Here is a 17113-nt window from a genome sequence, read left to right as displayed (position 1 = left end):
ACCAATGAAACAAAATAAAGGTTACGCAGAGGCGAAGCGAAGCCTCACATCGCTTGTGATACAGCGCAAGTCCAGCATTGTAATCTAGCAAATAGAAAAAGAGACGAACAAATAAAAAAAATTGTCATACTTTTTTTTGAGAAAACTGAATAAAAAATTCTGGAAAACAGTCGGAAAACATAACCAGCAGTATCAAATAAGCCTTTAAGTTTTACAGAGCGCCTACTAAAGCGACAAAAATTGGGTAGACACCCATTGAGCCATAAAAAAAATGCCAAAAATTTAATATCTTGCGACACAATCTACTTGAATTTGCCAAAGAAAAAACAACCATTTTACACAAAAAACATAATAACTAAGCCGATAAAATACATTTCGAAACAATTTAGGCTCAATAAAGCCTTTAAGCAAAAAAAAACGAAAAGGAAAACAAATGAAAATATACGTCAGGGCTATTAAATTTACAAACTACAGGAGTCAATCAACAACACTTGGATCTACAAGGGAGATTGCTGGCAGAACAAGAAATTTACGCGATGAGAAAACTAAGCAGCTAAAATCTAAGCAGACAAACGAAAGTCTGACAACTCAATTTTTACCGAATTTTTTTTTTCTATTTCATAGATACTGGAAAACACAAGGTCCGGCCGGGTTTCGAGCCCCAGACCTAAAAGTACAAAGACAATCGAGTTATCTCTAGCCGAACTGGGAAGGATTCTCAAAACTGTAAGGGTTCACTAACAAAGCAACTTACAGATTTATTAAAAAAAGTTGTTAAAGGAAAAAAATCTAGTTCGGCGATTAGAAAACACTTGCTCGCGCAAGTGCAAGAATAAAAAAAAGCAGAGCGACTCAATTGTACATTTTTCTCTCTCAATCGTCTAAAAGCTAACACTTTAAAACGGTCTTGCTCGACATCTCTTTGATTTTAAAACGGCGACACTGTACTCCACGAACACAAGCGAGGAAACGGTAAAAAGTAGCTTCAAAACCTTGAAAAAGCAAAACAGAGAGAGGTAAAAATAAGCCTTGAAACATAAAACTTTTGCTGTGGGCCAGATTCAAACCGACAAAACGGAGATCAAAAGCACCAAACTCTCGCATCTGCGCCATGGTCGCTTAGAATGAGTCAAACAATAGCCACCAAAAACACATAGTATAGCCAAAAGACAGCTGAAAAAGAGTCAATGAACACAAGTAAACAATAAAATACTGACTTATTTTTTTTTTAAATCTCAACTTTCGAATTTTATGATTGACCTTTTTTTTGATAAAAATTAATCAAATTTGAGAAAAGTTCATCAATAGGTAAAATTTTTACATCGCTGGAAAATCTGATAATCAAATTCCATTTTCGAAATTGGACGATCAGTTTTTCGTGACCTTTTCTCTGTTCAATAATGCAGTTTACCTTCCTTTTAACAAGGAAATGAACTGAACTGGGTTGAAAAAAAGCAGATTCGTAATATACTGCAATCGCTTGTGTAGATATGATATACACTTTGTGCATCTTGTTCTGATTTCGCGTAGAAAACACATGAATACCAACTTGCACAACCAGCAGTTAAAAATTGAATTTCTCAGTGAAATCATTTAAATGAAAATGATTTACTTTAAAAATGTCAGGGGATTTTAGACAGTTAATCAATTCCAATGATATTTATGAACAGCAGTAAAAAAAAATTCTTCAATATAAGCTGGCGTAAACCAACGCATGACACTTTCCCGTTTTTTTGAGCTTTATTCTCAGTACCCAACCTGATACCATTCTGTTGATGGTTTTTTGTTAAAAAAACGATATCGTTAAGAGTTCAAATTTCTGATGATTTATTCAATCTCCAAAAATTGCAGTCTATAAAGATAGGAGATTCTACAATTTTCACTGTTGTTTCGCAGTTCTTGTATGCCATGTTCGATATTTTGTTTTAAGTCACATATTTAAGAAAACACTGAAAAGTTATACAATGCAGGATCAACTTAGAACTAATGTTGAGATTTATAATCCTCACATGGTGCGTTTCTGGTTTAATTCATAATCTTATGGAACCCTAAAATCAATTCTCGTATAAATCAACTCTAAGGCACCCTATTCTATTTGTATTCATCACAACTGTAAATGTTATAAAAACAACTTTCAATTACAATAAAAATCGCTTAAATCAAATGAAACCGATCGGGACTCACAACGCAAACATCACAGAGGTGAAGCTACACTCCGCAAACACAAACAATAAAACGACAATAATTAGTTGTAAAAAAAACTGAAAGAAAAGGTGATAATAAGCTTTGCAAATTAAAACTTTTGATGTGGCAGACTCGAACCTACGACCAGGAGATTTGAATTCACACGCTAGCCACCAATTAAGCTTAAAAAATGCCAATGCTATGCAGCAAAAATCGCACCAAAAATAAATATACACAAATTTTGCATGTAATAATTTGGAATGTAATAAGCTAAAGGCATCCACACCAAATTTGTATGTAATAAATTGGAAAACATAAAGCCAAATTATTTATATATTATCCATTTCAAAAAATTAGTATATCGATTTGGCAAATTCTCGAAATACTATTTTTATAATTGCACTATTGTTTGAAACAGATAGCTTTTTTTCTGTTCATTTGATGAATTGAAAAAGCATCAACTGTGTTAACTTATTACCAATCGAATGTCAAAGCACATGCTATCAAGAAGCTGTAAAGGTGCACCAAAATTTGCGACTTAGGGTGGAAAAAAGAATACTCGTACTAGAACACAACAATTACTTAAAAGATCAATCACTTAAAATGATGTTCTCCCAAACTATTTCAATTTGTATTTGTAAATTTTTATAATTAACTCTGTAACTAGATATCATTTGGAAGCAATTTATAAATATTATTATACGCCACATTAAGTGGGAAGGCCTGAAAGTTAATGAGGTTTCATAAAAATGCAAAGTCAATTTTTACTAATTTGTAAAACAAGTTGTTTAATGGAAAAAAGTTTCCGGTTACAAGTACACAAGTCTGTAATGACACTTTCACGGCCATGAGTTGAAGCTATTTAAAACCGCCAAACAAAGAAGTATATAAAATTTTATTATAAAAACCAATTGATCGAGAATTCGAACAGATTTTGCTCCAACAAGATCTGTTAATGTTTTCGGATTAAATTTATGAAAAGTCAGATCCGCAAAGCTTATTCTTTTTGACTAACCAGCTAGATGCCTAACCCCGAGGTTAACTTTTGAAGGTTAACTAAGCAACGGCTATCTTACAAGCGCTCACTTTGTAAGTTGCAGCTTGTCTTGAGTCGTATATGCATGGTTACCGTTTTACTTTCTGTTTCTTCGATTTTTTTTTCAAATTTCAAATGATTAATTTCAATGAGTGGACAGCCAAGGTGCGACCGTATTCGTTCTTCTCTTACCAGTTGAATATTTCGCAGCCACTCTCCAGAGCAACATTGGTGTGACTGCTTCTATTTCTGTTGCTACGTGTGACCATGTCTTGAATGGCGGCCTTGAGAAGTCGCAACACTTCAGCCACTGTGGTCACTGAGTGTCTGATTGAAGAGAGGAAGTCCACCAGCACCCCAATGGCCACCACCACTGGTGCCTCCCCTTCCCCCTCCCACTGCTCTTCCGGAGTTGCCCGCTGCTGCAACTGCTGTTTGCATCTGGCCACAAACTCCTCGCCCACATCCATCTCCACCGCTGCTCCCTGTTCACACTCCATCTACACACTCATACTCAATCGCACACTGAAAGCCACAAGGTCAGGCCGTCTACTCTACTCAATGGACAACTCCAGCAAAACCTTCTTTTTTTCTTACATTTCCTGATACAGCGCATTTCATAATTGTAGTGGCTAAATCTATTTCACATTTTAATCCTTAAATTAAAACTTGACACATCGAAATGATACTTTAATGAAATACCAATTCCGCATTTTTTGCCTAATTTGTTGTAGTAATCGCTCAGAAACTTTTTTGAGCTGAAATTAAATTTATTCCGGTTTCGCAGCTATAATTATATGACAATGAGACTCCATGCCTCAAAGAAACAACGAGGCGATATTTTTAAGAAACTAGTGGAGAAACATACGAGCACAGAAACTAAGTCAACGTTCGCAACCCTTTTGATACCCAAAACAACGATTATTCAAAAAAATATGACAATATGAATTTGACGAAGACACCAAAAGGCTGTTGAACAAAAAAATCTACATACTATAGAGCTTCGTGTATACTAACGAACAAAACAAGATCACAACGCAATACCAAATATAACAAGGATAGCCGGTTACTGTTCAAGTAGCAGAGAATGTTACAACCATAGTGATGAAAGGATCTGAAAGAAAAACTAGAACTTAGGTCAATTCGAGATTCATAGTAAACTAGGCATATTGGACAACAGTTTTTACAGAAAAATGACAAGAAAAACCAAAAACTCATACATAAAAATACATACAAATTTATTCGCATACAAATTTATTCGCTCGAAGTTAGTAAAAATCAAAAATTTGTAACCGATATTTCTCAATACTTGAACAATTTTTGAAATTTTTCAAATGTCGTTCAAATCACGAGTGAAAGTGCTTTGCTGTGCTCTGATTATGCGTGGAAAACAGCAAAAAAAGAAAAACTAAAACACATTCAAATTTCGAGTTCCTCCCCATTTTTAATAGTCGGGAAAACAATTTTCGAGATGACTACAACTACGCATAAGTAACTTCTCCAGAAGTCTCCAAATTTCTCCAGAAGTCTCCAAAATTGCTCCTTAAGAGTACACCACATTTTGTACGGTGATTGTACAGTTTGCTTATCATAGAATATTGCATACAAGCAACTGAAGAAGCTATCTCATTAAAGCTCGTTTAATATCAAAAAAACTTTTGTGATCGACATTATAAAAAATCTAATTAAAAAACTGGGTCCATTTGTAGTTTTTCAATTTCGGTAGGGAATCTAGGCCTTTAACTTAAAATCGTTCACTTTTTTCGTGCCATTCGAACTTCCGTTTTTGGAGAGCGTAATTTGCCATCCGTTCACCAACTGAAATTAAATTGAACTTAAAAAGAAAACAAAGTCAAATCGTAAGAAACCAAATTCTCCAAAAATCCACACAACCTAAATAAGAGTCTTCACTTCGCTAATTGCCACATAACAAGACGCACATATAAATTTGCAGAGAATTATTCAGTGGAACTGAATCAATTTAAAAATATAACTTAGGATTTTGGTTAATTGACATTCTACTGGCTTGGAACGAAGTCTAACATGTGTCCGGTCAAAAAAACGACAGCAGTTAAGACGACATATTTTTTCATGTGACTTTAAGACGACACTTCACGGAATTCTCCGATTGTATCTCCGAAAAAATAAAACCAATTTAAATGTATTAACTCTCATTTGTCGTCTCAATATCAAGTCGTCTTAATGTCCTGTCGTCTTATTTACCCAGCACCGTTTAGAATCTTATGACTTATAATCGGAGTTACGTATAATGGTATAAAACAGAATATCACAAAACACGGGAAATATTAGGATTCATATGACAAAAAATGAATTAGGTTAAATTTAAATGATTATGCCGAGCTACCACCAATAAGACTAAAAAATGTGTATAAAGCATGTTAAAACGAGTTGCCGTGTAGACGCATACTGTGTATAAAAAAAACTGATTTGTTCATTCAAACGTATAACTTGTTCAATACACTGGTTCAAAAAAAATTCAAATAACTTGGAGTTTTCCAGCAACTTATTCAAATGATGAAACCCAATTATTAACTACTCTGTGAATTGACACAGAAGCGAAGCTGACCATTGTACTACATTCGATACATCACAAATGGAGTATGGTAGGCTAGCCGACAGAAAAGCTAGACGAAAGTCACTAAGCCTAAGATGAAAAAATAATCTGAACATAGCCAATAGACAAGAACTTAAAAAAGAAATCATAAATGAAACCGCGGAAAAGAGCCTGAACAAATTTTAAGACATTTCCTAAAAAAACTGAAAAAAATCAACACCACCTATATAAGAGACTCGTCGATTCTTAAAAACATCAAAAATTTTGTCGACCAAATTTCCATTCACTTGTGTCAAAAAAGAAAATTAGCAAATAACAAAACTAATGAATCGGTTAAGCCGACAAAACTTGGGTAAACGACAGTTGGGCCGAAAAAACCGTTGTCCTTTTAAATGTCTCGCTCAAATATTTCAAATTCCTCATAGCCCCACGAATGAAAATCTATTATCGCCCATCAAATGAACGCAATGCGAGGCGACTAATCCGATATAAGGTTAGCCAAACCTTTTATGCCAAATAACTGTTTCAACAAATGAATGTTTTAAGAGATAAAATCAGAGTTGGTTTACAGCCAGCATAATTCATTACAGCCAACATAATTCAGACATACAGCCAAGTATGAAATTCAGACATACTCAAAAGAAATCTGCTGGCCAGGTGTCTGCTGCGACACATGATTCAGTGATTACATTAAGCGGGTTGTGAACCTAAAAAAAAAGTTCCCGATTTGAAAACGCTTACTAATTGTACGCGTACAGAGTTAAATTTTTATGGTCCCACTCTTTAACCTAAATCCCCACTGAAGCAAAAACAGAAAACGAAATCAGGGTTCAATTCATAGTCATAATTTGTAACGCAATATCACAGAAATATATATGAAACAAAATTTAAAATAAATAGTCACAAAATGCTCAGCAGTGTGTTGCTGTTGCGCCCAATCACTCGCACCAACATCCGAATTCTACTGTCTACTTCAAATTATTTTACTCGGCGGCCGCAGAATCAGGCGACTGCACTAGCTCGGCATATTTCTGTACATACTCTTGTGCTGTGGCGTTGAACTTGTCTTTGTTCTTGGTGAACACTTCGGCCACATCTCCCCTCAGGGGTCCGGCACTTGGCTCCGGCTCCTCTATCAGCGACTTCAGTGCCAGAATGATCTGGTGCGCCTTCGTGGCCGGCTTCCAGTTCTCGGCTGTGATGATCGGCAGACACACCTGGCCCTCTTCGCTTATGTTCGGGTGATAGATCTTCGTCTTGAACAGCACCTTGGGTGGCTTGAAAGGGTACTCGGGCGGAAAATTCATTTCTATCCGAAATCCCTGAACATCACAGCCAAATATTAACTTCTTTGAAAAACACAGCTTTTGTTACCAAGGCGCTGCAACGTATCCATTCATCCAATTTTTTTAAAAAAAAAAAACACCCGTTCAAGAAAACAATGACACACAAAATGGAGAAAAAAACTGTGGTGAAGCAGGAGTTCGCATGCACCAGTAAAAAAAAAAATTCCTCGCAACAAGCTTGAACTGACTTTTTACAAAGCTTCTCATATTATCCAAAAAAAACTTCCCCAGAATCAAACCCTCAACCTACAAATTCCAAATACGGCAAATTGATCATTAATCCTCAATGGCCTTGATAATTACCTTTGTTACAGTAGCAAATACAGAGCTGATTTAAATCTTTACAAAAGGACAAAAAATAGATACTTCTCAAATTGGGTTATTAATAGACAAAAGTTTTTACCAGGATTAATATGAATCAAATATTTTTGCAAAATTCGGGCCAAAACACTAAGACCAACAATTGATCATTGGTATGGATGACGCACAAGCGAAGCTTCGCAAACACACACAAGCGAGAGCACGACAAAAAGCAGCGCTAGAAAAGGCACTAAAAAAAGTCTCGAATTAGCAAAAAATTGGCTCGGTCTACGAATCGATCTACCTATGGCAATCAAGAGATTTTGAGTCTTATGCACTAATTAACCACTCAGCCACGCACGCATATTCACCGAAAAACAGTAGTCACCAATTAAAGCAGCTACATATGCTAATAAACCGCCAATGCCATTCAGCAAAAGTGGCACCCAATACAAATAGACACAATTTTGCAATTAATAATTTGGAATATAACAAACTGCAGGCATCCACACTAACTTTGCATGTAACAAATCGCAAAGCATACAGACACAATATGTATGAATAATGCATTTAAAAAAACTGTGATGTACTGAGTTAGAAAATTTCTGAAATCGCGTTTTTATTATTGTTATGTTGTTTGAAACAAATAGATTTTTTCGGTTCATTTGATGAATTAAAAATACATCAACTGTGTTTAATTATTACTATTTGAATGTCAAAGCACATGCTATCAAAAAGCTGTGAAAAGGGACCAATATTTGCGACTAAGGTTAGAAAAAAAGAAGGTTCTTAATAATACACTAAGCTGACGAGTGTCGTATTTGAGGGAAATTTTAAGGTTCAAAAAATTATTGGAGCATTCTTCTTAAAACGACGCTCGGACACTCGTGATATATGGAAAAGAATTGAAAATCAATCAAATTTAGCTTATAATTTTGAACAAAAACATAGCCAACTGACAACTGAAAAAAAAGTAATCAACGCAAGGAAACAGAAAAATGACTCAATTTTTGAAAAAACTTCAACTTTCGAATTTTAGAGAAAAACTATGCCCTTAGAGCTTATTGACTTTCAAGAACAAAATATGGTTGGTGCTTTTAAAAAATTTAACCAGTTTGAGAAAACTGGATTAATATGTTAGGTTTTTATTCCACTGCGAAAACTAAAAAATAACCCCACTTTCAAAATTAGAAGTTGTTCACGTTTTTTCGCGCCATTAAAAAAAACAAAACAAAGCTGAGGTCTGCAGTTTTCGACCTGTTATCTTTCTCAACATAGTATCCAGAAAAAGTGTTTTAACTCAAAGCGATCATCGAATGCTTCGGCGAAAATATAACGGAGGCTGTATTTGGCTTCTTGCCTGGAAAATCTAACTTTCTTCAACTCATTTTAGGTCTCTCGAAGATAAATGACAAAATTAGTTGCCCAGAAAACTAAAATTTAATTCTCTTATTGGATTTTTTGAAAACGATCGACAAAAACAAATATGAAACTTTATTTATGAAGCTATTGCAACTTGAAATATCCGAGGAATTCAACCTTTTAACTCGCGATTAGCTATTTAATAGAATGCAAAGAGTTACAACCAATTCAGTGCTATCAGATGAGAAAAACATTAATTTGAGAGTTCCTCAAGAGTCAGTCATCGGCACAATTCTTTTTCTCCTGTACAGTAACGATCTCCCTAATGACATTTTCAGTTCTCAAGCATCTATTCGCAGATGTTCTACAACTAGTTAATAACGGATTAAACCTAAACAATCTAATATACGATTTTGAAAATCTATCCAATTGGAGCAACCAAAATTGTGTTTTATTCAACTTAGATAAAGGTTTCAGCACTGATCTCCTAACAGCAAAAAAAAATACAGCGAGGCTAGAATTCGGAGAAGACAAACTGAAAAATAGTAACGAAGCTAAAGATCTTGGATTAACGTTAAACTGGTCAGTCCATATCAGAAAACGAATATCTAAAGCCTTAGGATTCCTGTTTTTGGCTCAAGCGGAATAATTCATCTTAAATCTGTACCCATCAATACTGAGCCATACTTAATTGTTGAGTCCGAATGCTGAAATTCTGAAACGTTCTGACTATTAACGTTCTGACTATTACCTGATTGAAAGTTTCAACAAAAAGAATTTCCCTGAAAAAACTGTTATAGAAACTACAGAGAGGAACAAAGCAACTGCAACTTATTCACTCAACTGCAACTTATTCAGTGGTGTTTTGAATGACAGGTACAAAGCGGTACAGAGTCGACTTCACTTCATTCTACGAAATAACTGAAACTGGAAAAAGCAAGCGAACTCGATTACCAGACCTGCGATATGAAGTGCAAAGAAACTATTTTTGGTACCTCAAAGGATCTCAAAACAAAATCATCAAGCAGAAGATCGTCTTTTTTTGAAAAACTTAAAAACCTGTTTACACAAATATGGACAATCTTTGAGCGAAACTGAAATGTCAACTATATTTGTTTATGCATTTTTATTTGTCCATATTCAAGTTGTTGTATCAACCCATTGCTGTAAATCTTGGATCACATCCCAGTGACATATCCTCAAAACCATAATAAAAATTATCTTAATCATAATAATAATAATAATAATATATTATCAATATCTACTTATAATATCTAACCCTGAGACAGTGAGCAGAAGTAGAGCGGGTTCTATATTTTCTGATGCCATCAGCCGCTTTCATGTATCTGTATACTTATTATGTCTGTATTTATTCCGACGATTTGAAAAATGGGGAGGAACTTTGTATTCGGGTGTTTTAGTTTTTCTTTTCAGCGCTAAATCAACTTCCACAAATAATCGGGGAGAGTTGAATGATATATCATATTAAAGCCCTTATAACGACAATTACAAATTTCAAAATGTTTTTCCCAGTGTCGAGAAAAACCGACTTCAAATTTTTTATTTTTCGTCTTAATTCGAGCTTATGAATTTTGTCTAATTTTAAGGGCTTAAAAGCTTACAATTAATCATACAACAGCTTATGGGTTTAAAAGCTTCCAAGTCGTAGAAAATTTTTTTTGAATTTTGATAGTGAAAAGGAGCTAAATTACTCAAAAAACTCAAATTTTACAAAAAATGTTTTTTAATTTGCGTATTTTACTATGACCGTCGAATATGCCTGAACTTTTTTCGGTCCGAACTTTCTATCACACCACACCAATAAAACTACAATAATTTGAAAAAAAAAATGTTTTTTTTTTAAGACTATGGTCGGAACATTCTGTGCTACTTGCACACAGTAATCGGCTATCCGTGTTTTCATTCAGTTCGAGAAAGATCGGAGAAACACCTGGTATTCGAAAGTTACGACCATCTTTCCTAAACTGTTGCATGCAAGCCGCAGCAAAATGGTTGAGAAAGATTGGTTTTGAAGTTTTACGAAAAAGTAAATTCAGGAGCTTGGCGTTTACCCGCGGGCTTATAAAATGCTATACATACAAAATAACAGAAACAAATTTACAATGACACCAGATACACAGAAAAACGTTACCAGATTTGCATAGAACAGAAAAAAACACGTGAAACGTCTTAGAAACCAAAATTTGACGAAAAGGAGGGTCTAGAATGTTCAAGAGTTTTGGTTTTTGATTGAGCGCCGATTATTTATGAGAATTGTTAGAAACTGCCATATTTGGACCATATGAATGAAAAACGACACAAACGCCGAAGTAACGAGAGAACACAATCGCAAGAATTAAAGAAAAGAACAACATTTAGAGTCGAACACTTGTAACGATACGAGTGGTAGCATCACGATCGAGTAGAAAAGGAAGGTCCTATGGTGAGTTCGGAACTAATCCGAACCATCCTGATCCTCGAATTTGGATGATAACAATGCTATCTCCTTGGGAGTGCTGGACCGGATGCCCGGTGCCTGGACTATTTTGGAACTGGTCATAGACCTTTTAGCTACTGAAAATCTCTGATCGTATTAATTCAACTGCAAAGTGGGAGTAGTGGAAAGCGAGGAAAGGTCCCATTTATTTAGTCATAACCGTTGTCTGGGGATTGGAGACCCAGCTTATGTGTTTATTATGGTATCCGGCAAATAAATCGACAGATATTAAGACGACAATCGCTTTTGGTGGGACTTTAGGACACTATTCTCCAATTGTTTTCTCAGAAATATAATTCACTTGAATTCTCTAATTGTATCTCGGAAATATAAATAACTTAAACTCGAACAGTTCAGTTTACATGTTTTATTTTAAATTTTTCCTCCTAATGTCAGTCGTATTAATGTCTTGTCGTCTTATTTACCTAGCACTGTTTAGTATATATATTTAATCGAAAGCTTAGTAAGATCCAATCGGCTGACAGTCTTAAAGTCGTAACACGTTCGTTGAACTGTAAATAAAACGATCAAAACTAAATGGTTAGGTTGAGACGGAGAAAAACACGTAGAATTAAAATATCTAAAGTCAGCTGGTCAATATGGACTTTTTCTACTTTACGCGCAGTGTAATTTCTGAGCGAATGTTACAACCCGAAACAATAGTGCCTGCGAATGAGATAAACGGCCACACGCTAACCTTTCGCAAGCCCTTGCTGGCATACGGGTCTTTGTCTGGTACGAGAATTCCTTCCCAGTGCAGAATATTGGCCTCATCCACCTGAACATTGCAAAAAAAGGGTGATATATCGCTGTCAATTTGCTTGACATCTTCCAGCTCTTTCTTTAATCGTCTTGTGGCAGACATAATGACGATACAGCATTTGCTCGCGATTCCTTTGCAATCACAACCCACTGAAAATTAAAAACAAGTTTGTCTACAATATTTTATGAAGCCATTGTCCGGTCACAGAAAAAGAAACACTTCATTCAATTTTTTTTAATTTATTTTTTCTTTGGTCAAATAAAGGTAATCCGAAGGTCAAAAGTATCATAGTAACCGAGGTCACAGTCAGGAGTCCCTTCATCACGTATTCCAGTCAAAATCCTTGGAACTTTCTAGATTTGCAAGTGATAATGATAAAAGAAGATGACAAGTGTTCAAGTCCTTTTCAATTAAAATCGATATGGGTTACGTTTCTTCAATAATAACACGCAACTCGACACGAGAAAGTGTAATATACAAGTGTTACAAATAAAAAATTTCGTCGGAAGTTATTTTGTCATTTATTGTTCCGAGTACGCAAGCGGCGTTCGCAATCTGTATTGCCGTGGAGATTCTCTAATTAAAAAGCTGCCTGCTCTGGGTTCCTCAGTGCATATGCTTAGGTTCTTACAAATCTTGCTCAAAAAATTTCTGTGCTGGGGCCGGCCGCGTCCTGAATTTCAAAAGCTAGCCGTTGAAAAAGATATCCATCATTTACAAGATCTTTATACTTGTCAATTTGTCGCTCTTCCGCTTCAGCGGAAGCCGTACCAGGGTTACAAACAGACCCGGCATTAATCCTACAAGGAGCTAAGGAGTCTACTACCGTTACATCCCACAAGAGCTGCTAACCAACAGCCCAAGGAACGAGCGTCAAACAGTCTGGTCGCTTCTGATCGGTTCTGTAGAGGTGTCGTGGTTCCAAAACAGACGAAATGTGAGTGGAAGATAAACTCTGCTTTATAAGGGCATTCAGGTTTGAATGCTCAGAGAATCTCCCTGCACTTTTGAGGCAAGAAAGACCATGCCAACCATCCTCGGTAACGTCTTTTCCGCACACGCATTTATGCCGTTCGCATTGTTTTGAGCCTAATCGAAGTCCTATCGCAATTCTGAGTGGTTGGTTCGACAGCTTTAACCTTACATTTTTGCACGGGATGACGTTCAACCATTGGGAGCCAAATCTATCTTGGAACGCCTTGAATTTTTTTACGTCCGTTGGTTCGAGTCGTAGCATCAAGTCGCAATTTCGCTGTCAAAAATTGGCTTCGTCCAACTTTTTTTGGTTTCATTTTCCGGAGCCATTTCAATTTTCCAAGTTCAAACCACCGTTTAAGCGCATCATTATAGGTTTCATCCACATGCTCCAAAACAAAGATTTCGCTCAAGGCATCTTTTGCTCCTACTGCTGAGGCTAAGAAAGCGGGTAAAGCGAGTAGACGAGCGGAAGAAACGCACAAGCCACTATTGGCTGCCGGGAGAACTGCTTGTAAAAACTGGTTATCATCCATTTTCACGTTAGTGACCTTGCGTAAATAATTTCTTATAATTTGTCGTAGCGTTCCAAAAAATCATTTTGCACAAAACAAGGGCTCGTACGCAAAACATATAGGAGTTTTGGCATGCTAAAGCAATTTTTCAGGAGGTAAAAACCATAATGGGCGTCTAGTTTGTCAATGACATCCAAGATTTTTCCAAGCTCCTTAATTTTTTCGTCGAGCAATTCTTTTTGGCAAAGTTCGCCGATGGGAGATCCTAAAATGAGGAGTTCTTCTTTTGTTTTTATTTTTATTTTGGTGCGTATTTTTCGAAATTGTGTTAAAATTGAATTATACTGTGTACTAGTAGTCGGTCCCAAAAAACAAAGTTCGCACTTCTCAATGTTCAAGCTCAGGCCGTAAATTCGTTCCGATTTCAGAATGTTTTTAAGGTCCCGGAGTACTACCTTAGAGTCGTCGGCTTAATTTCCGTCATCTAAATACCAGATGTTTTTTTTTCGACTCCAACTGTTTGACTAGTGTATGAATTGTTTCCGCAAAAAGGGTTGGGGCTTCAGGATCACCTTGCTGAGTTCCGTCCTCTGACATTATGACAGAGCTTCCGTAAAAAAGTTAACTAGGTTTACCATACGCGCAATGTGTGTAATTATACAACTCGGGGCGATTTGAATAAACATGTTTCAGCATTGTTTCTCTTTTTAGAGAGTTAAAGGCTCTCTTAAAATCTAGTTTTGAAAAAACAGTGCATTTTGGATTGTCGTCGCGTTCAATTAGGTTTCGAAACGAGTGCTATTTCTGCTCCTCGTTTGGTACCGCATCCTACCTGTTCAATTCCGAAAAAATTGTGTCGCTCGGAGAGGGCCTTGCTTCCAGCGCATTAAGACGCGATACGTTTCAGCGTGTTGCCTATGGCAATCGTTCTCAACCCTCCGTCTATCTTTATGAGGGCGATAAGCTTTGCACCAAAAAAGAAAGCTCTTAGGGGATCGGGTATTTTGCCATCTCCAATGAGGTTCATCAGCTTAGTAAGCGATTTCAGAAAAATAAGTCCTGCACTGCCATTCGACTTACTAACAAGATCTTTAAAAATTTGAGCAATTATTTTAACAGGACCTGCTGCTGATCCGTTCGGAAAGAACATTATCACTTTGAATAGGTCGAAATCGGGTACAAAAAAAACTGTCCAATTTTTCTGGATTTGGAGCTGCAAATTTGGCTCGCTGAGGGTGCTTAGAGAACAATTTTTGATAGCTTTCAGTTGAAAAAGGAGCAATTTTGTCATCCGAAGCAGCAAGCCTAATTCCTCCCTTTACATTTCCTTCATCGAGCTTACTAATTATTAGCTTTATTCTCTGCTCGAGGTCACTCAGAGGCGGGCGTAAACCTTGGGGATGGGGTTTTTGAAGTGACACGTCATTTGCTTGAATTTTTTTATTTTACAAAGAGCTTATGCTTGTGGTCTGTTTGCGTCCACGTCTTTTCGGTTGCTCCAAAAAAAAGAACGATGTTAAAAAAATTAGCCAATTTGTAACATCTTCTACATTGTAGACGATGTCATTTATTTTGTCCGACAGACTTTCCGCCAAGGGAACACTTGAGTCTTTTGGTACTCTCTTGAGTACTCGGACATTTGAGTTGGCTGTATTAACATAATTGTCTAGCACTAAATCATTACCTATTGTTGCTTTATTAACAGATTTTGCATCAACGCATAAATGACACTGAAACCATTGGTATTTTTAGAGTCGCTAAGAGATATATTTACACAACTGATATGATACCAACTAGAACAACAATCACATCTAATCCAATTTATCAGTCCTGAAGGTTTTAAGCAATCTTTACCTGTACACTCTTTTTTGTTTTTCCTCATCTTGACGCAGCATAAAGGTAAAAAAAAAGGATTTTGAATGGACGTTAGGGGACTGAACTAACCCATGATAAATGGTTAGTGGGAATTTTATAAATAAGCAAATAAAAAAAATAAAGACAGTTAAATTAATTTAAATTTTAAAATCGAATTATAAAAATCAAAAACAAAATCACCCGAGCTCAGTATGTCAAGCCAGTTCCAGTTTCCCATCTCCCCACAGAAAGCCATTTGACAGACTTGTCTCTAAAATCACTCAGAAGGCGCTCCTAAAATCCCTCAGAAGGCGCTCATCATAGGTTCCATCCACATGCTCCAAAACAAAGATTTCGCTCAAGGCATCTTTTGCTCCTACTGCTGAGGCTAAGAAAGCGGGTAAAGCGAGTAGACGAGCGGAAGAAACGCACCAGCCACTATTGGCTGCCGGGAGAACTGCTTGTAAAAACTTGTTATCATCCATTTTTACGTTAGTTACCTTGCGTAAAGAATTTCCTAAATTTCTTATAATTTGTCGTAGCGTTCCAAAAAATCATTTTGCAAAAAACAAGGGCTCGTACGCAAAAAATATAGGAGTTTTGGCATGCTAAAGCAATTTTTCAGGAGGTAAAAACCATAATGGGCGTCTAGTTTTTCAATGACATCCAAGATTTTTCCAAGCTCCTTAATTTTTTCGTCGAGCAATTCTTTTTGGCAAAGTTCGCCGATTGGAGATCCTAAAATGAGGAGTTATTCTTTTGTTTTTATTTTTATTTTGGTGCGTGTTTTTCGAAATTGGGTTAAAATTGAATTATACTGTGTATTAGTAGTCGGTCCGAAAAAACAAAGTTCGCACTTCTCAGTGTTCAAGCTCAGGCCGTAAATTCGTTCCCATTTCAGAATGTTTTTAAGGTCCCGGAGTACTACCTTATAGTCGTCGGCTAAATTTCCATCATCTAAACACCAGATGTTTTTTTTCGATTCCAACTGTTTGACTAGTGTATGAATTGTTTCCGCAAAAAGGGTTGGGGCTTCAGGATCACCTTGCTGAGTTCCGTCTTCTGACATTATGACAGAGCTTCCGTAAAAAAGTTAACTAGGTTTACCATACGCGCAATTTGTGTAATTAAACAAATCGGGGCGATTTGAATAAACATGATTCAGCATTGTTTCTCTTTTTAGAGAGTTAAAGGCTCTCTTAAAATCTAGTTTTGAAAAAAACAGTGCCTTTTGGATTGTCGTCGCGTTCAATTAGGTTTCGAAACGAGTGCGCAGCTATTTCTGCTCCTCGTTTGGTACCGCATCCTACCTGTTCATTTCCGAAAAAATTTTGTCGCTCGGAGAGGGCGTTGCTTCCAGCGCATTAAAACGCGATACGTCTCAGCGTGTTGCCTATGGCAATCGTTCTCAACCCTCCATCTATCATTATGAGAGCGATAAGCTTTGCATCAAAAAAGAAAGGTCGTACGGGTTCGGGTATTTTGCCATCTCCAATGAGGTTCATCAGCTTAGTAAGCGATTTCAGAAAATTAACTGCCATTCGACTTACTAACAAGATCTTTAAAAATTTGAGGAATTATTTTAACAGGACCTGCTGCTGATCCGTTCGGAAAGGACATTATCGCTTTGAATAGGTCGAAATCGGGTACAAAAAAAACTATCCAACTTTTTTGGATTTGGAGCTGCAAATTTGGCTCGCTGAGGG

At 36.4% G+C, this 17113-nt stretch overlaps 2 protein-coding genes across 2 annotated transcripts; both read right to left on the bottom strand.

Moving 5' to 3' along the window:
• Positions 1-3409: 3409 nt before the first annotated feature.
• Positions 3410-3903, bottom strand: LOC134841473 (uncharacterized; the record flags this gene model as incomplete). The annotated part of the gene is given in 1 exon segment (XM_063857483.1): positions 3410-3903. A coding segment is annotated over 1 exon segment (311 nt), but the record flags the coding sequence as incomplete, so codon positions are not given.
• A 2710-nt stretch (positions 3904-6613) lies between these two features.
• On the bottom strand, positions 6614-12218 carry LOC134841906 (ubiquitin-conjugating enzyme E2 L3-like). Its single transcript, XM_063857977.1, has 2 exons — positions 11998-12218; positions 6614-7117 (listed from the first exon to the last, which is right to left on the bottom strand). The coding sequence occupies exons 1-2, from the start codon at positions 12163-12165 to the stop codon at positions 6779-6781; spliced, it is 507 nt and encodes a 168-aa protein (XP_063714047.1). The 5' UTR covers positions 12166-12218; the 3' UTR covers positions 6614-6778.
• Positions 12219-17113: the final 4895 nt, after the last annotated feature.

Source organism: Symsagittifera roscoffensis, chromosome 3 (genome assembly GCF_963678635.1).
Source record: "Symsagittifera roscoffensis chromosome 3, txSymRosc1.1, whole genome shotgun sequence".
NCBI lineage: Eukaryota > Metazoa > Xenacoelomorpha > Acoela > Convolutidae > Symsagittifera > Symsagittifera roscoffensis.
The sequence above is the reverse complement of the archived record's forward strand: the minus strand, read 5'-3'. Positions and strand labels throughout refer to the sequence as shown.